General features: G+C 45.1%; 7 protein-coding genes across 7 annotated transcripts; 4 read left to right on the top strand and 3 right to left on the bottom strand.

Annotated features, from left to right (window-relative positions):
- Positions 1-363: 363 nt before the first annotated feature.
- Positions 364-822, bottom strand: DEU56DRAFT_911625 (uncharacterized protein; the record flags this gene model as incomplete). Its single annotated transcript, XM_041357306.1, has 1 exon — positions 364-822. The coding sequence occupies one exon, from the start codon at positions 820-822 to the stop codon at positions 364-366; it is 459 nt and encodes a 152-aa protein (XP_041209484.1).
- Positions 823-1,991: 1,169 nt separating this feature from the next.
- DEU56DRAFT_755177 (uncharacterized protein) lies at positions 1,992-3,084 on the bottom strand (the record flags this gene model as incomplete). The annotated part of the gene is made up of 4 exons (XM_041349890.1): positions 1,992-2,255; positions 2,384-2,583; positions 2,637-2,922; positions 2,971-3,084. The coding sequence occupies 4 exons, from the start codon at positions 3,082-3,084 to the stop codon at positions 1,992-1,994; spliced, it is 864 nt and encodes a 287-aa protein (XP_041209483.1).
- A 6,178-nt stretch (positions 3,085-9,262) lies between these two features.
- On the top strand, positions 9,263-9,885 carry DEU56DRAFT_755176 (uncharacterized protein; the record flags this gene model as incomplete). The annotated part of the gene is made up of 4 exons (XM_041349889.1): positions 9,263-9,368; positions 9,563-9,642; positions 9,688-9,780; positions 9,820-9,885. 4 exons carry the CDS (start codon positions 9,263-9,265, stop codon positions 9,883-9,885), a joined length of 345 nt encoding a protein of 114 aa, XP_041209482.1.
- A 5,065-nt stretch (positions 9,886-14,950) lies between these two features.
- On the top strand, positions 14,951-15,578 carry DEU56DRAFT_755174 (uncharacterized protein; the record flags this gene model as incomplete). The annotated part of the gene is made up of 2 exons (XM_041349888.1): positions 14,951-15,024; positions 15,188-15,578. The coding sequence occupies 2 exons, from the start codon at positions 14,951-14,953 to the stop codon at positions 15,576-15,578; spliced, it is 465 nt and encodes a 154-aa protein (XP_041209481.1).
- A 3,499-nt stretch (positions 15,579-19,077) lies between these two features.
- Positions 19,078-19,917, top strand: DEU56DRAFT_735009 (uncharacterized protein; the record flags this gene model as incomplete). Its single annotated transcript, XM_041348418.1, has 1 exon — positions 19,078-19,917. The coding sequence occupies one exon, from the start codon at positions 19,078-19,080 to the stop codon at positions 19,915-19,917; it is 840 nt and encodes a 279-aa protein (XP_041209480.1).
- Positions 19,918-22,734: 2,817 nt separating this feature from the next.
- DEU56DRAFT_734792 (uncharacterized protein) lies at positions 22,735-23,856 on the top strand (the record flags this gene model as incomplete). Its single annotated transcript, XM_041348403.1, has 1 exon — positions 22,735-23,856. A coding segment is annotated over one exon (1,122 nt), but the record flags the coding sequence as incomplete, so codon positions are not given.
- Positions 23,857-26,578: 2,722 nt separating this feature from the next.
- On the bottom strand, positions 26,579-27,343 carry DEU56DRAFT_755172 (uncharacterized protein; the record flags this gene model as incomplete). Its single annotated transcript, XM_041349887.1, has 3 exons — positions 26,579-26,824; positions 27,037-27,189; positions 27,236-27,343. The coding sequence occupies 3 exons, from the start codon at positions 27,341-27,343 to the stop codon at positions 26,579-26,581; spliced, it is 507 nt and encodes a 168-aa protein (XP_041209478.1).
- Between the last annotated feature and the right edge of the window lie 312 nt (positions 27,344-27,655).

Genomic DNA, 27,655 nt, shown 5'->3' with positions numbered 1-27,655 from the left:
TCATGGTGTTGTGCATGGTTTTACTGACCAGGTCCAAGATGGACTGGACAGTGACCCCATTGGCCATGTTCTTACAGCTGGTTCGAATGGCCTCTGGAGGCAGATGTGGACTGAGACCTAGTACACTGTGCCACTGATCACTGAGCCAAAGGTGCTTACACATAGCATTGTTGGACAGTCGAGGAACGACTCCTTGGATTACTGTGTAGTGAGCATGGTCCATTCCGGTAGAGTGATTGGCAGACTCAGCGAGGATGTTGTCTGCCTGATCGTACAAATCGTCCGGAGCAATGAACTCGCGACCCATGGTGATCGCACCTTGACAGAAATCTGTTCAGTGGGGTCGAGGGTTGAGGACTGCACTCATGTCCTGTAAAGATGTTCTGCATCCGCGCCGTACACAATGCTGGCCAGGATAGCTTCGGCGGTGCATAAGTCCCCACCCAGCATTTTGAGGACGCATAGGGCGATCTCCTTGGGCATGAACCCGGGGGTGCATGAGTCGCGATCTGTTATGCCGGTCTTTTTGCTGTAGCTGGTTATCAGAAACATTTCGTTCACCTGCATGAACAGGTTGCGATGCCTGTCCACGTTGCTGACTTTGTGATCTATGAACTGCGTACCGCAAGAGGAAATGTGAGTAGTGATGAAAAGCAGGTGGTAAAGAGGCTCCCAGACCTGCAACGAGTGTCTGAGAAGCTCTATTATTGCAGGAATGTTCCATGCCACGCGGCCAGCGCTGTCGACCATCGCAAGATTGTAGTGATCGACCAAGAACAAGAGCATATCATGCTGCTTTTGATAAAATGGCTCCTCTGACATGAGCGAATAACCACACTTTGTGTTGGTTAGGTCGTCCTTAATTGAGGCTCCATGTCATAATTTTTTCGGCCATATCTTAGTTCTGTCTTTGCAAAAACAATTATGCAGAAAGTCTGAGAGGTGCTGAATGGGTTGGGTGACCATGGGATCTTTGTGAGAGGTGTATGGATCAATGTGGGGAAGTTCTGTCATGACTCCCATGTCATGGGTCATGGGAGGAGGTTCAGTGGACACACAGATATGGCTGAATTGTTGAGATGTTACTGAATGGTTGACCACTAGGTTTGTGCGATCAGAGAGGTTTGTCTGAGCTGTATAGGAGCAGATGCTTGTTGTTGCCCATGGCAACTGCTGGAAAGGAGCTGTCCCAGAGGTGTATATTCGACAAAGCTGTGGCTGGGGAAAAACAGACAGACTGCGGACACTGCTGGGGAACAAGTGCTGTGTGTATTGTCTCGGAAACCCAAGTGGGCTCCTATTGCAACATGAGCAATGCATGGTGCAACCAATTTCTTCATTGGAGAGGCTGGGTGTCTTTTGAGGGCAAGGTGAGACTAAACATTTTGAATGTCTCCCATATGGGTTGGAAGAATCATTGGATTCAGTGCATACATTCTAGCTTGGGCTCTTCTGTTGTCATGAACCCAATATAAACATCAAGTCAAACACAAGATGTCCACCCCATTACAAAGGAGAATGTAAACACACACACAAACAAAGTTGAAATGGAGAAGGGTGCCAATAGCACAAAATAACAGATGAAAGAATAAAGATTTGTCAGTTACTATTTATCCAGAGGTAGGGGGAGGGGTACAGACTCGGTAGTTGTCGCTCTAATATTGTCTGTTATAATTGTCACAATACACATGGTCACACATGTGACTGATGACTGCTTCACTTATGATGGAGATGTCCTAGGCCTTTGCGGAAATGGGTATCATGTTGTTCTTCCTGTAGCTGAAAACCTGAACATGATTAACAGGTCTTTGAGGCACTTTTTTGGAACTGTATGTAGCAAAGGTCGGGTCATGCACATATTTAAGTGTTATTACCCTCGGCTGTTCGGAATTCACATTGTGCTTGAGAAAAGTAATAGTAGAAACTGATTATCTTGTTGTAGATAATAGATTATAGATTGTCTAGAGACAGATGCACATAATCAAGATCATCTAATCCATGCCCATGTCTGATTGTCTGAGCGTGATGATAAGATTGCATAAAAGTTCAAACCACTCCCTCAGCGCGTCATCACTCCAAATGTCGTCAATCAATGTCATCACTGTGCTGTAAGGATTGTAGAAATTATCAGTGAATGCATGAACATTTTTGTACATGCCCTCGTGATACACCTTAAGAATGTTGTTAACCGCAGCCCCCATGATAACAAATATGCAGTTGAGTTTCTCTAAATCAAACATCAGGATAGAGGCCTCCTTGTCATACAACATCAATGATCATATTAACAAAGAAGTTGGCCTCGAAAAATCATGTGATTTCATTGCCATCAACCTGTCAGTACAGCAATAAGTTTGTCAAATAGATTGCATAATGAGACACTCACCATTTCAATTTTGTGCAGAAATTTGAGTCTGGGGAGGAGGAGCTGTTTTACTGCCTTTGCCTTCTCCATGACTGGGAGGCGAAGGTCGAGAGCACTTTGGACATTATGGGACACATACATCTTGAAAAACCTTTGTGTTTGCGACATTGAGGTGACCGTTTCTTCCTGAAGCTTAAGTGGCTTAAACAACTCATACCCAACTACAAAAAACAGTCAGTAATTAATGTCTTTGGCAAATATGGTTCCAACTCACCATCCCCAATTGTGTTGATTATCATGTCCTGCAATGCACTGTCGATATACCTGTTTTGTTGTCCCCAAGTCCATGAAATGCCTTCCATTTGTAGCATTGTACGATAAAGCAGGGTTCTGACTTTCCCCTTGATGCTTCTGATGTCAGCTTTTTGAGCTTGTGTGCGACTGGCACTTGGAGGAGTAGTTGCGGGTGATGAGAGGGTCGGCTGTGCAGATGCAGGTGCAGGAGGGAGATGGTATTTGATAGTGTGTGGTCGACTGACCACACACTTGGTTTGTAGTCCCTAGTAGGTAGAAGGTAAGGATACAAACTTATAGTTAAACAAAAGTACATGTATTACCCCACAGCTGAACTCGCCCCACTCTGTCTCTCTCTGCAACACTACATTAACAATGGCTGGCACCAGTGTTGACGCTAGCCCTGGAGTTGGCTCTAGACCTGGCATTGGTGCTGGCCCTAGCATTGGCCCGGGTGCTAGTGCTGGTGCTGGACTTGGTGTGCACAGTGGAGTGGTGCTACCAAGATCCAACACATATTACACCGCACCCTGGAGCCTGCATATGAGATGAGGTCGTCGTACAGGGGCTGCTCATCTGTGAAGAAGTCCAGCTGGAACTGAGAAGCATGGTAGTCTTGGAAGGGTGGAGGAGGATTGTATTTTAGTTGGGGTGGCTGCAGAGCACAGTAGTCTGGCTGGTATGAGGGGGTAGTAGTCTGGCCGGGAGGGGGGGTAGTACTCTGGCTGGGAGTGAGGTTGAAAATCACTGGTGTAGTTGAATAGTACTGTGCTTAAATTCTATAACCTGCTGTTATTCTATGACATCCACAAAAGATTGTTCTTGGCTCCACAAAGAATAGCACCCTCTGTTAGTTTTTCTAGCCTATTCTCTTCTTCCTAAACTTTTTCGTCTGCCAATACAGTTTGTAATTATTTCCAAATCAACATTTCAACTACTAGTCTGAGCTCTTTAACTACTACTATGCCTTACTATAGAGTCAGTTGTAATTCTAAGTTTATAGCTGTAAATCTTTTTTCAAATATGATAATATTATATTAAAGTGTGTTAAGCTGGCTCAGATATGTTTGTAGCAATTTTCATTTTTATTTATTGATTTCCATGTTCTTTTGGCTCATGTGTACTAAGAATATTTTTGCAAATGACTGTAAGATCCTTTACAGAATTCCAATGAGCAGCTTACCATGTCAGTAAGTGTTTTCATCAAGGAGAGTTAAACTGTTAATTTATTAACTATATTTCCTTGGTAGCAAAGCAGTTTTTTTTTATGATATCCAAACTGTCACTTACTGAAACTTTGTAAAATATCAAGGATTGGCTATGCGTAAACTATATAATGCATACTATCCAAGTTCTAATGATATACACTTAGATCTAATATGTTAATATATTTGGTAATATAAATAACAGTGGTCTGGTGAACAACATGAATAGCCTAAGAGAAACTGGAGATAATATTAATTATTATGCCTATGAACATTACTACAACACATAATAGTCCATAACAGAATCTATTCTTGATAAATGCAGTAATGGAATTAAGAACATCTATAAGATACTAACAAAGGATGAGTGTAGTGTTCTAGCTCCACCTTATTATGTTTTTCACCTGCTAATACACCAAAGGGAGTTACTTAACAAAATAAGCAGAGGTATAAAGACAGTAATAAAAATACAAATAAAAATAAGCTTTCCAAAGGCATCCTTCAGTGTTTGGAAATCAGAATGCATAAGCTAAATCAGGACCTAAATACTTGGAAGTGTTCTACTAAGTGAAGCCTTATAGTGCTTATATTGGTGACTGGTATAAAAAACTTCTGTGGATTTATAAAGCTTGCACAGAGCTTTCTCGCTGCAGCAAAACTCTTGTCTGTAGACTTCCAATCCACATGAAAATGTCAAACAAATATAAAATGTGATTTTTAAGTATGCCTTATGGTGCTCAGAGACTGAGAAACACAAGCTAACAGTTGATGATTATAAGTTATTGTCTGACATCAACCATACCTTAGCATCAAAAGCTTTCTGGTACAGTTGGTAGAATTTGGGAAAGCAGACAGAGAACATGTCTACCAATTGTTGGGCCACATGAGCGGAAGTGCAAAAGTACTAGTCGGTTGCTTGAGACTGGGTGCATGATTTTCCTGTCATATCAGCCGAAGGGGTCATGCCGTACTTCTCGGCTGGATGTCCTTGGACCTACCAAAGGTGGACTAGATGGATAGTACCTTGGTGTTTCCTGCTTTCTACTTAAGATATGACCTCAATATTAAGCCTGCGTTCATTGACTGGGGAGCTGCTGGGCACTAGTGACTTAGAAATAGTAGTTGAGATGTCGCTGTAAAAGAGTTGAGGGTCTAAGGCCAAGCAGCCCTTGGGCCCTTCCTCCTTGAGTTAGTGGTATATATCGCGGGGGTTAAACTGCGGTTGGCAAATTGAGGCTGGTGTCTAGGTTACCTTCAGCATCCTTCTGCACATTTGAGGCTGAGAAAATTGTTGGTCGGTGGAGAAGTAAGAAGGCCAACTTCCTATGCACCATTAAACCATCTCTGACCACTTGAGTAGGGTGGCTGGAATAGAAATTCTGAAAGGTCTCATTGTGTGAATGTTGCTCCTCCAGTGGGCGGCTGTGTTTCAACACCTTCTGTAAATATCTCTCAAATGAGCAGCCTGAAGACCAAAAATCAGCCTGAATTCCTAGGCCTTACTGCATCAGGTTCTTTGACAACCTTATTTTTTGCTGTGTCAGTCCCATCTACCTAGTCCTCTCCATCATCTACCTCCTCCTAAGCATTGCATAATACTTTTATTAGTGACTAGTATGAGCACCTAATGGTACTTATTAATGGCAAAACAGAAGAAAACCTTATGGAATCCAAGGCAGGCCACAGAAAAAACTTCTTCCTTAGCAAGCATTTTATCACTTTGTTTGTCCTTCAAATTTAAATAGTTTCCCATTTTTGTATTAGTAATGGCACAGATACTTACCTGAGTTGTCAATTTAGCTATTTCAAAGCATATCACTGCAATAAAGCAAAAACAATTAGGAACTATGTATATTCCCACAGCTACAAGAAGTCTGTTGATGGCATTTTTTATCTTGGCATTCTGTAGCCTTGTATCTCTTATAATCTTAGGAAAAGCTTATTGTACTTCCCACACCTTCAGATGTAAAGCAAAAGTTAATAAGTGATTTGTGTTCCTTTGTCCAGTATGGTATTTGACGCCAAAAAACTGCAGTGTACTATACTTTGACAATCTCCTTTTGTCTTGGTTTAGTAATCACATGATTAAACCCGTCAGACATAAACAAAGGGTGGAGTGGATGAACCTATATAAATAGCAGCATCCTAAATATATTTCAGATGTTTTTGAACTTGAATGTAGGTTAATAGGGAATCCAGAAATACATTTGTCTGTTGGGCCTAAATATCCAACTGTAGATATTAAATTGTAATGCTGGATGCCTTATATGTGTTGATGCTTTATAAAACATTTTGAAGCACAGAAATATTGTGTATTAGACGGTATGAATATTGGTGTATCTTGAATTCTTTTTGCTTCAGTCTATGCTCTAGTGAGTTTATTATATGATATAAAAGACCTGGTAGTGACAGTAGTGTCAGTATGTGTCATTAAATAATATTTATATTTTATTCATTTACTAAATATAAATTGATATCTTTGCATTTTCAAACATCATAATATCATCTCTTATTGCTTTAACAAGTGAATTAGCCCCTTATGGTCAATGAGCCACACAAAGCAAGCCCCCTGTAAGATATCACAATGTTGTAGCATCATTTCAACTCCTGCTACCATCTCCTATTGGTGGACAGAATAATTTCTCTGAGCCGAGTTCAGTTTGGTGGAGTAAAAGGCAGGGCATTGGGCCCATATACTAATGGGATGTGACAATGCATAACAGCGCCACACCAGCTAGGAGAACCGGGAGCAAGGCAGTGGTTGCTAAAGCTCCAAAGGCCAAGCGGAGTAGGAAGCAATCATTTCCACCTGTCATAATGATCATGTATATGAGCTACAATTGAAATATCATCCTATGCGGGCTCCATAAATGCACAAGATGTCTGTCAATACCACCATGCAGCATCTCAAATCCGGAGACATGCAAACCAACTCAAAACTTCATGTTTACGGTCATTGGACTCCAAGTGTGGCCATGCCATCAATCCAAACACCAATAGAGAGTAGTACAAACTCCTAGGTGAAGTACTGGAAGATAAGTGCATTGATGAGGATTGCATTTATGGTGTGGATGAAACAGGTATCTCACCTCAATTGGGAATGCATGGGTACATCATCAGCAGGTGTCAGCCTGGTCTCTAGTATCAACAGCGGACTGGAAGTCAAGAAAATACTACTGTCATTGTGACAATCTGCGCTGATGAAACATCCCACACCCACAATCATATTGAAAGGCAATGCCTATAAAGTGAAATGGCAGCAAGACAATTCTGCAAATGCCATGTAAGTTTTTGTATTGAAATCAAATGATGGTATTAAAGTAATCAATAAGGTGTGCTTTCTAATGCCTCTCTTTGATAGTTGCAGGACTTACAGAACCAAAAGTCAATCCAATTCTGTCCTTGATATGCCACCCACTTGGCCCACCTGTTCGTATTAAGTACATACTTCATACACTACCTACCACAGTCAATATAAAAGTCTACACTTGTCTACTACACTTACATACTATGGGCCGACTGTTGGTATCAGATATACACTTGTGATGGGCCCACCTGTTTGTATTAGGTATATATTTCACACAATACCTACCATACACTATTAACCAAAGTCAATACACTTATCTACTAAATCATATTGTATAAGCCAGGTATGAGTACATTTTGTGGACATTGAGTTGTGTGCGACTAATCATCAATGTTGTTAGCACACATTTCCATCTATTCTGGATCCACCTTATTTGATTGACTATTTTCTTAAGTTTCTCATATTATGTCACACTCCCTCACCATCTGTTGTTTCTTGCTGTGATGATCATGTCCAGGACTTGTGTCAACTGCTTGAAAGGATATTTGTAACAGATGGGTTGTGGGTCTATATCATCTGATACCTGCATGCTCACACTCTTTCACAGGCTTGTCATTGGAAATAGTTAACTGGAAGCACAAGACTGTCGAAGAGACTATCACTCTTTCCAAAGCATCACACACAAATGCCTTGCATTTTAATTAAACCATCTCATTGTCTAATATACCTACTAGCTCACGTGCACAAGGCCCTCTGCTGCCTTTGAACTCATCATTGCACATGTAATCTTCTATGAATGTTGCATTTCATCCTTTGTTGGCTGTTGTCATATTCTGTTCCTGAACCTTATTGTCCAGTCCGATCCACCCGGTTCCTCGGACCCAGTCTAAAATATATTACCCCTAAACCCCCTATAGGTCCAGATCTTCTTGACAGTCAATATCTTCATTTCCGATTCATTTTAGCTTGTTCCCTTTGTTCAGTTAATATCCGGCTCCATTCTTGATTGTCTGCAGTCTATTCATTTCCCTTGTCTATTTCGTAAATAGCCTTATGTTCCGTTGACTGTGCTTCGGCCAGAAATCTGTCGGAGATCCTATAGTATATAAACTCTTGTACACTCGTAGTATTTCCTTAGTTTGAATATCACATTAGACTCTGCTCGCTATCTGTCCTACTCTCCCCCAACCACTCATTCTTCTATTTCATTCTGCACATTGGTACTTGGTATATGTCACTCGGCATTCGAGACTTGGCACTTGAGACTTGGTATTTGATATTTGAGACTTGGTACCTGGTACTCGGTGCTCGGTGCTTGGTACTTAATGGTCGGGTATGGAACTTGAGTGTCAAATGTTGTGATACCTCCCTTGGCCTACCCATCTTCAATGAGGACATTATCACATCAGCCATGGTCTGCTGGCTCATCTAGGATGGGATATTATGTACCTCGGCTAGCCCGTCTAAGATGGAGTTAGGTCACTGCAGTATGTGTAAATAACTTGCATGGCACAGACATCCTACAGCCAGAATCCTTAGCCATTTATGCCTTACAGCATGAGATGGGAATACATGGACCCATCCAACTACTTTCATTGTGCAAGAAATATTGCTGTACCTTCCCCATTCAATTGAAGCTATTGGTGATGTAAACTGCAAGAGATCAGGAAGCATATATTACCCTCACCTTCAAGAGAGGTAGAATTACATTCTGCCATGTCCTCTGACTCAGAAATTGTTGATTCATGTACATCTGATTTTGATAACACTGCAGAATTATTTTTAATTGATGCTGCTACTGCTGGGCCTATGAGCCATGATGATGTCAACTGCACAGGTCAAGGGTGTGGTCAAGGTGCACCTGTGTATTTATATAGGTGCTACCAGCATGCCTGTTCAGTGAGCTCCCCTGAAATGAAATAGGTATGCCAGCCTCTAGCTCCTTTGCAGTGGTTATTCCTAAAGTAGTGCTATTCAGAATTGGACTGTGGAAATGTCGGACTCTGATAGCACGCAGAAGCAAATGAGGTTCCAGTCTGACAATAGAGATATTGTGCCCAGGCATGCTGCATCATTACTGGTTCTGGAAGGGCCATGGCGTCAGAGGCACAGTGCATTCTTAAAATATTCTTTGACCTGTTGTGTTTTCTGGCCATATGTGTGGTGCAGAATATTGTACAGTCTCAGGCTAGATTTGTAAGTAAGTTAAGATTAATCCAGCCTTCCAATTACTCAAAATTACACCCCTCAACTTCACTTCTATCTACTCAACATGTCAACACATGTCAAGACACCAGCATCAAAGCCAGATACTGCTGAGCAGAGTCCAGAATTTTTAGAAAGCTTTGGACAGTATCACTTTACACTCCCTAGCATTACAGCGATTTATCATAGCTCATTTGCACAAAGTTTTAGCCAAATGGAGCACCAAACAGCAGCTCATGGTCTGCTGCAATATAATTCATACCAAGATGGTATGCACTACCACGTGGATGCCAGGTGGTCATCGTCTATTGTAGATTGCCTTCAACAAGGCATTAGCTTCTGCTGATGAAAGGAATATCACACATAAGGAGTTCATAGATGCTGCGCTACAAGATGTGTTTGATATGGTGAGCTTATTTGTTCAACTTGTTCTTTGGTAATAATAGGCCTTAAAGCTAAAATATGAAAGTAAAATAAAAGCAATAGCACATGTAAAACGCAAAGGTTTCTAGCCATGTTTGAGCTCCACCGAAACTGATCTTCAGTAAGATCAATACAAAGTACAATCACAACTCGACCAATAACATCAATAACCATGCCTCATACAGTGGCTCAAAAAAGTGTCCGGATGTTTGTGCAATTTTGAGTAATTGGATCATAGCAAGCCAGCACCTAAATATAACATATTGGTATAGGGACATGTCTGAAAGCCCTACATCATGGCTCGAATCTGATGAGCTATGTATCGTGGGAACAAACCCTTATATGGGCAAGATATGGTAATTCTATTCTTATGACTCATTCGGACACTTTTTTGACTTTATATTGAAATCACAAAATGAGACCATTCATACATAATAATCTTAATGAAAGTGGTACCATAATATTAATATGGTCTGATTTTAATATTATCTAAATATATAAACCCACATAAGATCATGAAATTTAACATACTCATCATGAAGCCCATCTCCTCTGCTCAAAAGGATAATATCCTTGTTCTTTATACCTCTGGTTTATCTATCAGGAACATTGCTTCCAAAACTGGTCTTGGCAAGTCTACTATTGCTACAGTTATGAAGCAGAACATACCAGATAAGGAAAATGTCAAAATGGGATGTCCTCCTAAGCTTACCCTACAAAACAAAAGAGCTGTTGTTCATCAAATTCTGTCTGGCAAGGCTTCAAATGCTGTACAAGCCACCAAGTTCATCAATTCCATTATCTCTACTCCTGTCTCCACCCAAACAATCAGAAACACCCTCAAGGCAGCCAATCTCAAGGCTGTAACCAAGAAGAAAAAACCTCTTCTCTCAGGAGCTCATAGGAAGAGAAGATTGGCCTTTGCTTTAAAGCACCAGCATTGGACTGTGGAAGACTGGAAGAAGGTTATTTGGTCAGATGAAACAAAAATCAATAGAATGGGGTCAGATGGTCAGGAATATGTGTGGAAAAAGGCAGGAGAACCCCTAGGAGAAAGAGAAGTTAAGGGTACACTGAAGTTTAGAGGAGGAAGTATGATGGTATGGGGCTGCATGGGGTGGAATGGTGTTGGGATTCTCTGTGAGGTGGAGGGAAGGATGAATGCAGAGCAGTACATCTCCATCCTAGAGGAGTGTCTACTCAAAAGCATGTAGGAGTCAGGAATTAATGAAGAAGACATTATCTTTCAACAAGATAATGACCCCAAGCATACCTCAAAGCTGGCCACAAAATGGTTTGAAGACCATGACATCAATGTTCTATTATGGCCAGCACAGTCCCCAGACCTCAATCCCATTGAACATCTCTGGGAATTACTCAAGAGACTACTTGCTGCCTATCAAGATCCTCCAAAGGGGCTATTTGAACTATGGGAGAGAGTTGCAGTAGAATGGGCAAAAATTGCCAAAGAGGAGTATCAGGAATTGATAGAAAGTATGCCTAGAAGGGTTGCAGCAGTTATTAAAGCCAAGGGAGGCAACACAAAGTACTAGAATCATACAATAAGATTGGTTTAACACAAAGTCAAAAAAGTGTCCGAATGAGTCACAAGAATAGAATTACCATATCTTGCCCATATAAGGGTTTGTTCCCACGATACATAGCTCAGATTCGAGCCATGATGTAGGGCTTTCAGACATGTCCCTATACCAATATGTTATATTTAGGTGCTGGCTTGCTATGATCCAATTACTCAAAATTGCACAAACATCCGGACACTTTTTTGAGCCACTGTACATCAGCGCATCAGCACATCCTGCAAGGACTACAGACCAAACAAATGGATTTACAACTAGCTTGGTACCTCAAATTAGCCAAGATCATGATTGAAGGACTTGACAAGTGGGATGAGAGTAGTGGTTCGGGCTTTTACATCTGAATCTGGAGATTTAGATAATAGCAAGATGGATACTACATCATTGATATCATCCAGCTCCTCCCTTACCAATTCACTTTTCCCAATGTCAGTACACAGTGTCCTCTGCAACCGAGATGGTGACGGCATCACGTAGTTTCACTGAATTTTACAAAGTTGAGAAGAGTCATGTTCTCTTTGCACATCCAAAATTGAGACATGCACTACAGCTCCATCTGCTTGAGGAGTGGGCACTGAGTCATCCCAAGAAAATTAGTGTGGATCTCCCTGTCTTTGCCATTTCCGCTCCTCTCATCTCCAAATTGTCATCAAAAAGGGTATTGATGGTACCCCCAACAAATATTGAGTGTGCTGTCGCCTATCTTATCGCAGCTTTATGAGTACATCCATTAACGATGAGATTGAAGCCAGCGAGTACCCCACAGAATGGGGCACAGCAGGCGAGTTTGCAGACATAATACAAGACACTCCAGCAGGCGCTCAATTCGCCACTTTAGATATTGAAGCTGCTTACCGAGGCATCCTGTGCCTTCCCACACACAAACATTACCTTATTGTCTATCACAAGGGTCTTCAAGGCGAAGTAGCCGACACTACTGTCACAATTTGGAGAGTTCTCAATATCAAACCATCCAAGAAATGGGTGGGTGATATCAGTATATCCATCTCATACTCACTCTCATACAACTCACCTCCTCACAGCCTGGGTGAGCTCCTCATACCGAGCCCCAATCTTTTTGACCCACTCAAGCACGTCTCATGTTCAGTTCTACCTCTCTCCATCTTTATTCTTCCCAACTCCTCTTGTGCTGCATCTTTCCACATTCCATGGACCAAGACAGTGAAAGAGGAAGCCGCCGTCATTTCTATCACTGCTCGTCCGCATCACACTTGCCCTCTAGCTGCTCTCGAATAGCACACCATTGTCAACACCAACTTTCCAGCTGATGCTCCTCTCTTCGCTTACCTCACACCTACGGGTTGGTCACCTTTGACACATCAGGAATTCATCTCCTGCTGCAACAATGTTTGGACCTCGTAGGGTTTTCCACCCATGCCTGGCCATGCCTTTTGCATTGACGGCACTACGGAAATGCTGCTCCAAGGTGTGCATCCGGACATTGGCTCCTCACAGGGCAGATGGACCTCACATTCATTCTTGGAGTATTGGCGTAGGATTGAGACCATTGTGTCTCTTTTTATATCATCATCCATCGACCAAGACCGCATGTCAAGTTTAGGCACTGTCATGGACTCTTATGTGCAACAACAGTGTCCTTCATGTTCTGCCCCTACCTCTTAATCAGATCATCTTTCCTACTATTAGCTTACGGGCGCACATCATTTCTTGCAATCATACTGTCCTCTTGCAAATCACATCTCTAAATGTGTGGGTTGGTCTCCAAAGGAGATGCTACTGTGGTGAGCTGCTCGTTTGGTATTGTTTTCTCTTCGCACTCAACATCTACCTGATACTAAATCACTAAGCGCTCTGAAGAGCTGGTTCTTTCTCCTCCCGATCCGAGTCCTTTTCTTCTCGATAACGTGCTTTCAGGAAACTCCGAGCTTTATAGACACCGAGCAAAAACATCACCCGGCCAAAGCAAAACCCAGCCCTTCCCACACAAATAACCAAATCCCCTAGCTTTTTATTTGAACACTACGAAGATTTGTCCTCTTCAGAAATTCTATTTTTACAACCTTAGATATTTTATTATTGTGTTCATACACATCTCATCTCCCCCTTTGCTTCACCTTAACACTATCATACAAAGGCCCACGTGCATCATACTAAAAAAAGTTAATACACCATGCTGGCTGACATGGTGTGTCAATGAGTTGTACCCTTTTACATTGTAAACTCAGTGGGTGATGTGGTGTACACTAAAAGCAGTGACAGGCGGGCCATGAATACGAGAGTATGATGCTTGGATGTGAGAACGAGGCACTAGTATGACCTCCATGTGGTGTAACTGGATTTTCATGTCTTTTTGAGTAACATTGATGTTAGCACTGACAATACTTTAGCAGGATGCATAGATGGAATGACCGACCCACTGATACCTTATTGGACTATTGGCCAGCCAGTCTGTGCAGCATGTAGGCCATGGCCGGCCGACCTACTGGTATTATATTGGCCTAGTGGGCCAGCTGCCCTATACGGGATGTAGAACAGGGGTGGCTGCCCTACTGAACACTTTTTGGGCCTTTGGGCCACCCGGTCTATGCAGTATGTAGGACATGGCCGGCCGGGCTACTGATAACATATTGGCCCATTGGGCCAGTCAGTCCATGCAGTATGTGAAGCATGGGCGGCCGGCCTATCAATAACATATTGGCCCATTGGGCCAGCCAGTCTGTGCAGTATGTAGGCCATGGGCGGCCAGCCAATCAATAACATATTGGCTCATTAAGCCAGCTTCCCTAGTCACCTGTAAGGAGTATATGTAGACTGTATTTTTATTTTTTATTCAGTCACCATTTATATTATCCCATATGACATAAGGAGTGTAGGTAGACCTCAATATTTATGCAGGCTGTCCTAAATGCTCTAATATCAAATGAGATTCCATACAGGAGTAGGTCTAGCCAACCTCACTCATGTAACAAAAGATATATCTCATATGGGATAGATGTAGGACCCCTGCAGGTTCATGCCTCATATAGGAAATGATATTTCTATGCTACTTATTTTAGTCACCATTTATACTATCCCATACGACATAAGGAGTGTAAGTAGACTGTATTTTTGTTTTTTGTTCAGTCACCATTTATATTATCCCATATGAGATATATGTTTTATTACATGAGTGAGGTTGGCTAGACCTACTCCTGTATGGAATCTCATTTGATATTAGAGCATTTAGGACAGCCTGCATAAATATTGAGGGTGCAGGTTGGCCAGATCTACTTCAATATTCTGGTTTGACCTATATAAGTAGCATAGAAATATCATTCTCTATATGAGGCATGAACCTGCAGGGGTCCTACATCATCAGCAAAAGATATATTTTCTATATGGAGCATTGGCCTGTAAGGGTTCTGCATCACCAGCATATACAGGGAGTGTAGAGATATTATGATTTGGCTGAGGCATTGGCCCGCAAGGGTCTGCATCACCGGCCTACACAGATACTGCAGAGATATCATTCTGTATATAGGACACCGGCCTGCAAGGGTTCTGCATCACCGGCCTATACAGGTAGTGCAGAGATATCATGATCTGGCTGAGGCATTGGCCTGCAAGGGTCTGCATCACCGGCCTACACAGATACTGCAGAGATATCATTCTGTATGTAGGACACCGGCCTGCAAGGGTTCTGCATGACCGGCCTATACAGGCAGTGCAGAGATATCATTCTGTATATAGGACACCGGCCTGCACAGGTTCTGCATGACTGGCCTATACAGGCAGTGCATTGGCCGGCCGGTGTCCTGTACACCTGGTTTTGCAGGTCAATGTACACGTCCTATCAACAGGTTATGCAGTACCATAAGACTGAAAGGTGTGAAGAGATGGGGATGAAGCTTGTACATTCGCACAACACTGTTATTGAACTTTACGACAAACACCTTCAAGCACCTGGTTGGCCTGAAGACCCTGCTGTGGAACAAGCAGTACTTCTGATAAAGCCAGCAGCAGGTCGCATGATCAAAAAGTCAATACTCTCTGCGTGGGTAGAAGTCACCCCAACTGGCAAGAAACGCAAGTTACATGATATTGAGTCAGACGATGACAGTGGAGTGCCCAGCCTGCATGGTGTTTCATCAGAAGTTGGTGATGGGACTCTATTGGTGACTGGCCTGGATGATCTCAAGCACCTACATTCTCATTTTAGTCCTTGACATCTTCATGTACCGCATTACACATTTTGATTCCGCATTTCCATTTACATATACCTACAATACCTTTACACATGTTCTCTAGCACTGTTACAATGCATGACCGACCAATCACATGAATGAGACACTTTTGGAGTCAACAGTCAACCATTCAAAATCACCAGTGACATCTTAATTCATCAAGTTGTCAGTCTTCTATTCCTCCCCAACGCTCTTTTTTTTCCGGAGGAAACATTAATATTAATTGCAGATGTCATGAGTATGTATTGATTACATAATATTTCAAGAGTGGGTGCTGAGCCTAAAATTGTGGTGGAGCTTGATTATGTAGTCATTCACTACATTAGGCACGCCTTCCTCTCTCTTCCGACCACAATGTTGTTTTCTAGTCTACAACCATTGTATTTCAAGTAGTAGTTGTACAATAGTTGTAGAAGACTTCTAATATGACATAGAGTGGCATTGACGAAAAATTAATCAACAAGCATTGTTATTTATACCCGTTTTTTTGCAGACTAAAGACATTGTGAATGAAGGTCGTGTTGTTCTCCAAGGATGAGGGCGTGAAGTTAGTGATGAAGACCTCCAGCAGCAAAAATGGACAAAATTGATCTCAGACCACAAACGGTAAGTGACTTTCTGATTTTAATCGTGATATTATTGATTGAAAGCATGCAGACTCGCTGAGATGATGCATAATCTGATGGTGATCTCCCTGTCATCCGGTGCAAGTGCTAACTACTTATGGTCAGCCCCCTTGTTATATTTTGGTTGTGATTGTCTGAATTGCTCGCAGGTGAGCGCCCACTAGCAGGCGCTGTGTGGCATCGACTGAAATGAACAGTATTTTACAACAACTTGGAATCTCCTGGGCGAACATTGTACTTTGGTAAGTACATTGTTGTCTTTGACATAATTCCTTAATCCTCACTCTTTTTCCAGTACTTAAACACTCACCACTTTCCCATTTAATCGAGGTAAGATCATCGATAGCTTCTTTTTTGATCATCTAAAGTTTATTTAGATGCCTAGTTGAACTTTTCCTTGAAAATGTGCACAATGTTGTGATGTCAGAGTGGACGGTGTGCCTAGAAATCCCGGTGGCAAAGATCTGTCCATTGCCATCAAACATGTGCATTTTGTTAAGGTTATGGGCGATGAGGGAGCGGGTCTAAAGGTTTTATATCTCAGTCTCTAGTCAGTAAGGACAGGACTGAGACGCTAATTCTACGATGATGTGATATATACTATAAATTTCCATCTGGAATAAAATTGATATATTGTACGAGAGAACATACAGTGCGTTTATTTGACATATTCAAAGTGCGATCTGACACTTGACAGTGGCGCAGACTGTGGGAATTGCCGAACTGAGGATTAGTGTTTGTTCCTCGCTATCTCTTTATCGACGTCACTCAATACATTTAGCGCACACTGTCAAAATTTTGCCCTCATTCGAACGTGAAAGTTCCATACTTCATCTCGCTCGTCAAGCTGTTCTCCAGACCAGCCCAGAACGCGAGCCACTGTCCCCTCGACATTTCAAACACGAGCACCAATGCATCAGTCCGACATGTCAATGCCAGTGGACGATCTCGCCGCTGAATTATTCGCCATCACCCTAACCGATGACGACACTGATTCAGATAGCCACCACAAATTGTAGGTTTTGTGTTCTGAAGTTCAACAGGACAAGGGAAAGGCTTACCTGGATGCTGAACTCACTGTCAACGATACTCAGTGAGTGATCTCATGTGTGTGTTAACAGTTCGCTTCGCAGACACATCGCCCGCGCCCTCCAGGCTGCTGAGATGTGGCTCTGGTCAAGGGCTGAAGTAACTTTCAATGTGGTGGAGTCACAGATGGAAAGGGCTTGCATTCACCTTTCCCGTGCAATGTCTCGTGATATGTTGTGGTCCATCTGAAATGACCTGGCTGCGACAATCAAGACCCTCGTGAAAGTGAAGCACAAGGTTTCCGCTATAGTCTCTCACAAGACTCAACTAGAGACATTGTGTGACGAGATGCAAAAACTTATCTTCAGGAAGGAAGATGGGCTTCTCATGTCGTCTGAGCCAGTTGAATTTGATTCTTGTGAGTTTTGTTTATTCTAACATTATGTCCTTCCCACTAACATAAAGGCAAGCACATCATTAAGATTTGCCTATTGACTATTCCGACGAGATTGCCCAGGTATCCCTTTTTCTGGAAGCCGTTTCCGTTGACATTTTCGGCATCGGTTGCAGACATGAGGAGTTCCTGATGGGTGTCCTTTACCTAATCTTGAGCCTTGCCATGGATGCACAAACCCCCCATTCCGAGTCTCATTGACAAAACACACACTCTCAGATCCCGTGAATGATGGAGGCCGCCCTTTCACGCTTCAAGCTTGATGGCCAGACCACTACCTACGCGGTCTGTCCTGCATGCAATTGCACCTTCAAACTGAAGGCCAATCTCAATTACAGTAATGCGCATTACCCCCCCCCCCCCCCCAATTGTTCCAACAGACCAAAACCCGAAGATGTTCCTTGTGACAAACTGTTACTGTGTTTGTTACGACTTGGATAGTTCTTGCGTAATTGATCCAATAAAGGAGTTCAATGTGTTACAATGTTCAGTTCAGACATCTGAGGGGCTCTCCCTCTAGACGAAGTTCAAGTATAGGCTAGTCTCTTTACAAGAGCTAGATCGGAATCAAGTATCTTCCTCAGAAGATGATCAAGTATCAGAGAGAACCAAGTAGATTCAAGTTAGAGAAATACAAGTTTAACTATCACAGTATTTATAGTGAACAGGAAAGGCACAGACCAAGCCAACTATGGAAATAGAGGAGTCAGGAAGAACATCAAAGAACTATCTGGAATGTTCATGCAGTGCATGTTGATAAGCAGTCAGAGATAGCAAGAATAGACCAGAGAAGCGTGATGATGAGAAAAATGATGGGGCCACTGTAACAGTGTTGCTCCCCTGGTGGGCAACTAGAGCCAATAAAAACTGTTTTTTATCACCACTTCCACAACTACCTCGCTGGACTGCTGTCTCGTCCCGACCTGGAAGTGATAATGGATAGGCCTTGCGATGATTTGCTATTGTCAATTGGGAGCGCACCACTGCGTATCATTAAAGATGTCTGGGACGCCGGCTTCTTTCGCAATTTCGAGGGTCCCATGCAATCATTATTTATCGACAGAGGCAGTGAGGGTTGATTCACTTTCACGCTCAACATTGATTTCTTCAACATTGAAGGCAATGTTCAGCAGAATGCATCGACTTCCACGGGAATAATCTCCTATGCGTTGCAATTCTATTACGTAGCGAGGCACGAGCGTAGGAATAGAATATGGTCTTTGCGCAAACAGAAGGCGTGGCACAGCATCTTTGCTTCCGTGCCACGACCATCGATTTCCATCGTCATTCACTAAGTCGTGCTCATCGATTCTTTAATTCTTCTTTATTCTTATTCTAAGTCTAAAGACATATCTAAGATCCACTCCCAAACATGGCCGACCCCAACAACGAAGTCTGCCCTGATTTCGCATCCGCTGCGTACGCCGAGATCCGAGAAGACCTCATCAGAGCCTCTGGTCAGACAGAGGACCAGGTCACCAACCGGATGGTAGTAAGCTGGACTCAGAGTCACCGCCAATGGGTAGAAGAATGGAACCAAGAAAAAGAGCAAGAGGAACGCAATGCTGCTGAAGTCGCGCAGGCACGCGCACAGCAAGAGGAAGAGATTCGCGAACAGCAAGAAGCCGAGGCAGAGAAGGAACACCTGGACACCGAGAAGAAAAAACCCAAGATGAATGGCTTCAACGCCACTCTCACCGTCGGTGATTTCATCACCCTGCATCCCGCCCAGTACGCCATCTCCAAGATCAACAACTTCGAGTACACAGAACTCTGGTACTTCTCTCCTGAAGGGTGCAAGGACACCCAGCGTTCCTCTCAATCCACAGCCGAGGACGGTTACGGCCTTACCCAGGTAGACAACACCGTCTTAGTGTTACGCCCGCTTTCTGCCTTCAAAGCGTCGAAACACTCCATCCCTGACCACGAACTGTCGTTCTTAACCTTCCTACGCGCCAAAAACACCTTTCTAACGCACATTAGCAAAGCAAAATGGCCTCAAGGCAACATAGACGCCCTATCCCTTTTCTTCTGGCACCTGGAAAACCACCCAATCAGAAACAACAGCGAAATCGGCGACCTCGTCGTCCTGCACTACACATCTCGTGTCCGCCAAGATTGGCATGACCGCCTCAAGCGGGGCACGACCGCCTCAAGCGGGGCACGACCGCCTCAAGCGGGACGAAGCTTTCAACATTGGAGTTATCAATGAGAACCTCATACGTTCAATCAACGACGAGCTTTGGGACAAAGTACGCTCTGCCAAGATGCTTCAGGTGGGTGCAAATGAGTTTTATAAAATTGAATATATGCTAACACAATAAATCTTCTTTCTCGCTCAAACGCACTCACACATACATCACTCTCGTGATCATCCGCACTCCCCGCTATCGCGGATGCCCGTACATTCGCTCACGGACGAAATTCATTCCTCGTGCATGTGGATGCTGCTCTCCTCCCCACATGCACGAATGCCTCCCATACCTCGCTTCGACCCAACGTCAAGCAGACAAACACCGAACCTGTGTCCAGCCAGAACCATCGAAGATCTAGTTACGTGACACCCACAGAAACCCACAGCGCAACTCTCGATCCCGTTCTCCCCCTCGCCCCAACAACAAGCAGAAAATCAAGGTCTCATCATCGCCCGACGGGGGAAAATACAAGCAACACTCATCAAGCAACACCAAGCAGAATTTTCCCCGTGGCGCAGGCAGTCGAGGCCGATCTGCCTGCGCCGTATGCCTCGGCTGCTTCGTGCACAACATCCTACAATGCAGCGCAACCGAGCTGTGGGATGGATCAGCGGCGCACGCTTGACGATCCCAAGATGGACACATACTCAACCCCGCCGGCTTGTCACTATGCTGCAAATGGCAGAGACCGGGGGGATGTCCCGCAGACTCGCAGGATCACCTGCACGAGTGCTCTGGATGCGGGAGCAGAGAGCATGGAGCTCAGAAATGCTCTCGCGGCGAGAAGGCTTAAAGCCATCACACCCTATGATCCCGAAGAGTGGCAGCGAGTCCTCGAGCAAACCAGACTCATCAGTAGATACCCAAACATTCCAGAAGGACTGCGAACAGGCCTTTCCGGGGGCATTCCCCCGATCAATTGTACATACGCCCCACCTAATAACCCTAGCATTAATGAATACTCCGAAGCTTTCTGGAAAATTGTCAATACTGAGTTCGAAAAGAGACGCTTCCTCGGGCCTTTCGCTAGCAAAGAACTCGAGTCGATCATCGGGCCGTTTCAAACGGCGCCCCTCTCCCTTGTACCTAAACCGGGAAAGCCGGGCAAATACCGCCTGGTTCAGAACCTGTCCTACCCTCTTAATATCCCCCCCCCCCCCAGCATCCAATCAATCAACTCTAGAATCGACTCAGACTTATATCCGTGCACGTACAGCACGTTCGCAACGATCTGCCTCACCATCTGGCGTCTGCCGCCAGGGTCACAAGGTGTGGTACGCGATGTTGCTGAAGCATACCGAACGGTACCAGTCCATCACTCGCAATGGGCAGGACTTGCAGTACGCCTCCCAGGCAACGACACTTTCGCCGTCGATACAGCTTTCTGTTTCGGGTTCGGTCCTTCAGCAGGTATATACGGTAATATTGCAGACGCCGGCGCTGACATTTTTCGAGCCAAAGGCATTGGCCCACTCCAAGTGGGTCGACGACCATCTATTCTTTCGCATACGAAGGGAATTCCTGGACAACTACAACAAGCTACGCCAATCTCAAGCAGCCGAGATCGCGAAGAATGGAGGTATTGTTACAAATGGGGGTTGCAAATGGTACCACAGTGCCACGCAACCAGACAGATCACCGGAGGAGTTCAATAAAGATTCATCATTCCCTTTCAAGGACTTCGCCAACGACTCACCACGCTTGGCAACCGACGCTGAATTCACGTACAACATGGACGACATTGACTGGGCCTCAAGACCTCTGGGCATCCCCTGGGAACTGTCCAAGGACAAACCCTTCAGCTTCCATCCTCCTTTCATCGGCCTCGTGTTCGACTTGCCCTACCAAACTGTCAATCTCTCCGACGAGAAACGGCTCAAGTACCTCGAGGCGTTACGGCAATGGCAATCCAAGCGGACACACAGCTTACACGAGGTCCAGAAGTTATACGGCAAACTCATGCACGCTACACTGGTTATTCTCAGTGGTAGGGCCTACCTTACCAATCTGGAGAGGATGCTGGGAGTTTTTGGCGACCGCCCTTTTATGCCACGCACCCCACCCCACCAAACACAAGAGGACATCTCTTGGTGGACCAGCATCCTCAGCTCACCGCTCATTCCAAGACCAATCCCCGGTCCACGCACAATCCACGATGTTCATGCCTATTCGGACGCTAGCTCTGGCCACGGGATCGGAATCGTCATCAATGGTCGATGGAGGGCTTGGGATCTACTCCCTGGATGGAAAGAGGACGGACGCAACATCGGCTGGGCCGAAAGCGTCGGATTCGAGTTGCTCGTCCGAACGATCATTTCTCCCGCGACCTCCGGAGTTCATTTCAAGGTCTACGGGGATAATCGGGAAGTGGTCGAGGGATGGTGGAAAGGATGCAGCAGGAATCGCCCCAGCAACGAGGTCTTCAAACACGTTCATAGCATCCTCACTAGTGCCGACTGCACGGTTCTTACAAGATATGTCCCAAGCACAGACAACCCAGCCGACGATCCGTCGCGAGGAGTATATCCCCCCACAAGTCAGATGCTTCCCCGCATTCCCCTCCCCAAAGAGCTGCAACAGTTCATCGCAGACGTCTCTGATTCAACAGCCAACGAGAGAACGAGACAGCGCGCTGCCTCAGGCAAACCGTTTCACAAATTGGTCAAGAGCATCAACACAGCCGAGTACCAGCAGCGTGCCCACATCAACCGCGAGCTCGAACGCCGTGGCGAGGAGCTCCTCCAAGCATCCGAAATCTAGTAAGTCAAAAAGGTCAACCGCCTCGAAACGAGGCCAATAACGACACACTTACTTTAGCAGCCTACGCTCATGATTTAGCCCCCAATCCTTCCCCATTGAGACCTCTTTGCCCAGCCAAAGACAGATTATACTTATGGACCCCCACCACATCACGCACCAGCCTCGATGCCCGCGGCAAACTGGTCTCCCTATCCTCAGCCGACCTGCAACACATCAAAGACGTGGTGATCCAAGGATACGTGGACTCAACACGGGAGTCTTACGGGTCCGGATTACTGGTATTCCACATATTCTGTGACAGTAAGCTCATCCCAGAAGATCAGCGAGCGCCAGCAAGCCGCGTATTAATATCATCCTTCATATCGTGCATGGCCGGGCACTACTCGGGAAAGACGGTTTCCAACTACGTACACGGAGTGCGAGCCTGGCATGTCGTTCACGGAATCACCTGGATACTCCGCGACGCAGAAACAGACACACTCCTCAAAGCAGCGGTAACCCTTACCCTATCCACTTCGAAATGTAGTAAGCGGCAGCCATACACCATTGATCTCATTATCGCCATACACAGCCAACTCGACTTGAATTCCCCTCTAGACGCAGCCGTCTTCAGCTGCCTTACCACCACGTTCTTCGCCATGGCGAGAACGGGTGAATTCACGATTCCTCGGCTCGACACTTTCAATCCAGCAATACATGTTAAACCGTCCGACGTTCGTGACGTGCAAGACTGTCAGAACCTGACTACGAAGAACTTCCACCTCCCCCGCACGAATACGAGCTTAGACGGAGAAGACATATTCTGGGGAAAGCAGCAAGGGTTGGCTGACCCAGATGAATCCTTCGCCAACCACCTCCTCATCAACCAGCCCCCGACTAACGGTCCACTTTTCGCCTACCGCTTCAAAGACACCCACCGCCCTCTCACAAAGTCCAAGCTCCTTACCAGGCTCGCTCAAGCCACCAAAGGGGCAGGGCGTGAACCTGTCCAGGGCCACGGCATTCGAATCGGGGGGACACTGGGATACTTGCTCAGGAACGTGCCCTTTGACGTCGTCAAGGCCAAGGGGAGATGGGCAAGCGATGCGTTCCTCGTATATTTGCGGGATCACGCGCAGATAATGGCACCTTTCATGCAAGGCATTTCACCAGTTCACAAGCAGCTCCTACGGTACACAATGCCCCCAGTCCGCTGAATCCAATCCACGTGAGTCCGTCATCCCCCTCCTAATTCAACGGGTATCCGAGTTTTGCTCAATGCGTCGTCGGACTCCTACTACTTGGGAATCGCAGCTCACCTCTTCTTGGGCTGTGACTCGTACCTTGGGGATGGTCAGCGCTGCGCGCTTTCGCCCGAAAACCTCAAGCATACTTTCTCTTCATCTCACCCTCAGTATTCAGTATTCCATCCTGTATAAACTCAGTCCAACGAAGCCTCGTATCCTTGATTAATTTCACTCTGCTAAACACGACAAGAGTGAATCGCAAAGATGCTTGAACCTCCCCCTCGATATCTGGTACAAGCCAGAAAACATGTACTTGGTAGAAAGTTGGGAATGCGGGATACATTTTTCCCACACAGCTCGCCAGGCACATGGTTGGGTGACGCGCAGCGCCATAGCATGTTTAGTGTGCGACCTCCCAGCGGGGAGAAAGGCCGCCTAGCTAGCTGGTCCAACCAGTCACTTTTATTGTACTGCATGCCATTGCTGGCACAGGTCTACTTGTGGTGGAACCGATATTCATTCTACAGATTGGGTTCTTTGGGACAAGAATGAAATGCGCTGTCTTGCTGAGCTGTAGAAGAACACTGGCACTTCTGCTGAACACAACAAGTTGTTCGCATCATACGGGGTGCGATGGTCAACACTTTGGAGGTTATCGTACTGGGATCCCTCTTGTCAACTCGTTGTTGATACCATGCATTGTCTACTGGAGGGCCTTGTGCACAATCATTTCTGCGAATTCTTGGGTCTTACAGCTGATTCAGCACAGCGAAAGTCTGATCCTCTCCCTTCTTTTCATCATGCTTTCTCCGACATTGATCTTAACAACTTGAAGCCTGAAGGCTTTTGCGAGAAAGACATCAAGAGTGTGAAGTCCATTCACAACCTCCTTACTGCAGCAGTTCCTGACCTGGAGGGCAATGATACTCAGCTGTCGAGACTCACATGGCCAAGTTGGAGAGGAGGCTTTCTTTGAAGAAGGTTGCATGCCTTCAGTTCATATCAGTGGAATCAGGCATTGGGCCAGATGTCACGCACCCTGGAAAGAAGGTGTACAAGGCCCACTGGGTTAGATTGCTTATTGGTTGAGTATGTAATTTTCTTGGTGTTCTCCTCATACACCTTCTCAATCTGCTGCTTTAATTGGCTTTGTAGCGTCGAACCAAGCCTTTCACTACCAAATCGTCAAAATTGCGCATCACTACCCCTGAAGTCATGCAACACATTGTTGACGTCATTCGAACAACAGATATGCTGTCCTCATTAAGATCAGTCCCATATAACTTTGGAGAAGCAAAAGCTGGAACCCTGAAGGCTGACAAATGGCACACATTGACGACTGTGTACTTACACATAGTGCTGGTTAGTTTATGGGGAGAAAGATCTCAACATCACACCCCAGAAGTTGCAACCAATTGTCGGGCCATCCTCGATCACACCATGTCCCTTGTCTCTGCGGTACATATTGCATGTCGGCGATTCATGACAGCTGCTCGAGCAGAAGCATATTACGGATACATTGTGGCATGGGTACAAGACTTACGGATTTTACATTCCCATGCACCCCATCGTACTAACAGCCACATGGTGTCGCACATCTGGGACTATTTGCAGCTCTTCGGTCCTGTGCGGTCGTGGTGGTGCTTCCCATACAAGCGCCTCATCGGGCAGCTGCAGTGTTTGCCAATCAACCACATTTTTGGTATTATTTTTACCTTCTTGGTTGTGATGGATTTCTAACATTGGTGGTTCTTAAAAAGGTCAGCAAGAATCAACTCTCCTTACCTCGTACATCAAGGCTGTGAAGCTGAAATACTGGCTGAACCGGCCTTCCTGCCCTCCCATATTTAGGGATGTAAAATCTTTATTTGACAGATTTGTATCTCCCACAGTTGATGCTATACTTGAAGATTGCCCGATACCTCTTACACCTAAAGAAGATCTTCCAGAAGACCTCCAATGCCTCATCAAAGCTCAGCGAGCAGTCTTGCATGCTCACATAATCCACAAGGGATCAATCTATGCCCGCGAATACACTCACGTGGGCAACAGCCTGATCCTCTACTATCCCCGATGGTGTTATGCACATGCAAACACCAGGAACCATCAAGTATATTTTCAGGACCAAGCATGGAGTGGGCTTCACTGTGTGGTGTCACCTCCCACTACTCTCTTACCCAGACCCTTTTTGCCATTATCCTCACTTCCCGGCTCAATTACACTTGTCAGTGCTCGCTGACCATCTTGAGGCCGTCATGCCTGAGTGGGTAGTGTCACATTTCGCACAGTGGAACTTCTCCCCGCTGCATATCATTGCCGTGTGTCTGTGTCATGTGCATATGTGTATCTCTCTCCCACATTTACAATGGTCTCACAACTAATAGGATTGAGTTCTTGACAGAGAAGAATGAGAAGAGGGTACTGACATGAAGCAAAGAGTCCTCTGAGGTGCAGCTGCTAATTGTGTACATAGTTATAAATTTCTCTATGCGTATCGGGCGTGAGCGGGCGGGTGAAACTCGTGTGTTTAATTTAAGAAAATCTATCGGGATGGAAGTTAGTGGGCATTTGTATTGGACAGGAGGTGGGCATGCATTTCTAAATTACTTATTTATTACTGATGCGCCTGACCCGGGACGACAGCATGAAGTATGAAAAGATGCGGCTAGATTCCCTCTCAACAATACTGTTGCTACGATAATCTTGCAGCTGCCGCTTTGCCATTCTTCCTGCGTGGCACTGCCTTCTTCCTGGTGGTCGGTTTAGGCTGCACTGCATAGTACAGGTTGGGGCAATTGGAAGACTGTACCAGGCACATGGGATCGTGCAAACCTAACCAAGTGCGAATGTCCTGGATCACGGACTTGTTCACGGTTGCAGTGAGTGCCATGACAGGCACGTCATGGTACCATTCATGCAGCATATGGAGCTCAGCATACTAAATATAGAAGAAAGAATTTGTGAATGCAATCATAGACCAGGTTGTGCACGGTCCAGGTAATACAAATCACAGCAGAATTGGCAGCTGTTCGCTGATGAGACGGGCAAGCCAAGCAAGTACTCACCCCCCGGCTCTTCCTCCCGCACCTAAATGTGCTCTAAACCCAATAGACGCTCCATCTCTTTCAACTCCTGCCATAGTCGGAACACCGCTTCACGCCTATCCTCCACCATCAATGTTAGGAGGCATTTGTCACGATGCGACATTTGGATGGGGGGGTGAGAGGGATGTGGCGCATGTGGATGAGTTTCCCCATGTTCCATATCGTCTTGTATGATCTCCTGTGCGTAGTCCCATAGCACCTAGACACATCAATTCGCTTACAGTGGTGAGCAGCAGTGGACTTACCATTGCGGATGGTGTTATCGCAAAGCTTTTTTGACCACGCTCTATGCCTCCAGCCTGCTCCTCCTCCACCTGCTCCTCCTCCACCTGCTCCTCCACCTGCTCCTCCATAATGTCCCCAGCTAACTCCTGCTAATCTTGTAGAATTAGTGTACTCAGACGATAGCATCACTCACATGATTATTTTCATCAATGTCAACTTCCTGCAGACAATGGATCAGTCCCCGTGTGTGATCGGGCTAACAATAACTTATGTTTGCGTGCATTTCAGCCATTGTCATTAATAAAAGTAAGAGTGTCTGTTGATCACAGATTCACAGTAGGATTTATGTGTTTGATTTCGAACGTGTCACACGTCACATGTTACTTGTGCTCAGTGTGAATGTTTATTGAATGCCCAGCGAGCGCCCAATGAATGCCCAA

This window comes from Suillus clintonianus, assembly GCF_016758775.1.
Source record: "Suillus clintonianus strain FC179 chromosome Unknown DEU56scaffold_27, whole genome shotgun sequence".
Lineage (NCBI taxonomy): Eukaryota > Fungi > Basidiomycota > Agaricomycetes > Boletales > Suillaceae > Suillus > Suillus clintonianus.
The sequence above is the reverse complement of the archived record's forward strand: the minus strand, read 5'-3'. Positions and strand labels throughout refer to the sequence as shown.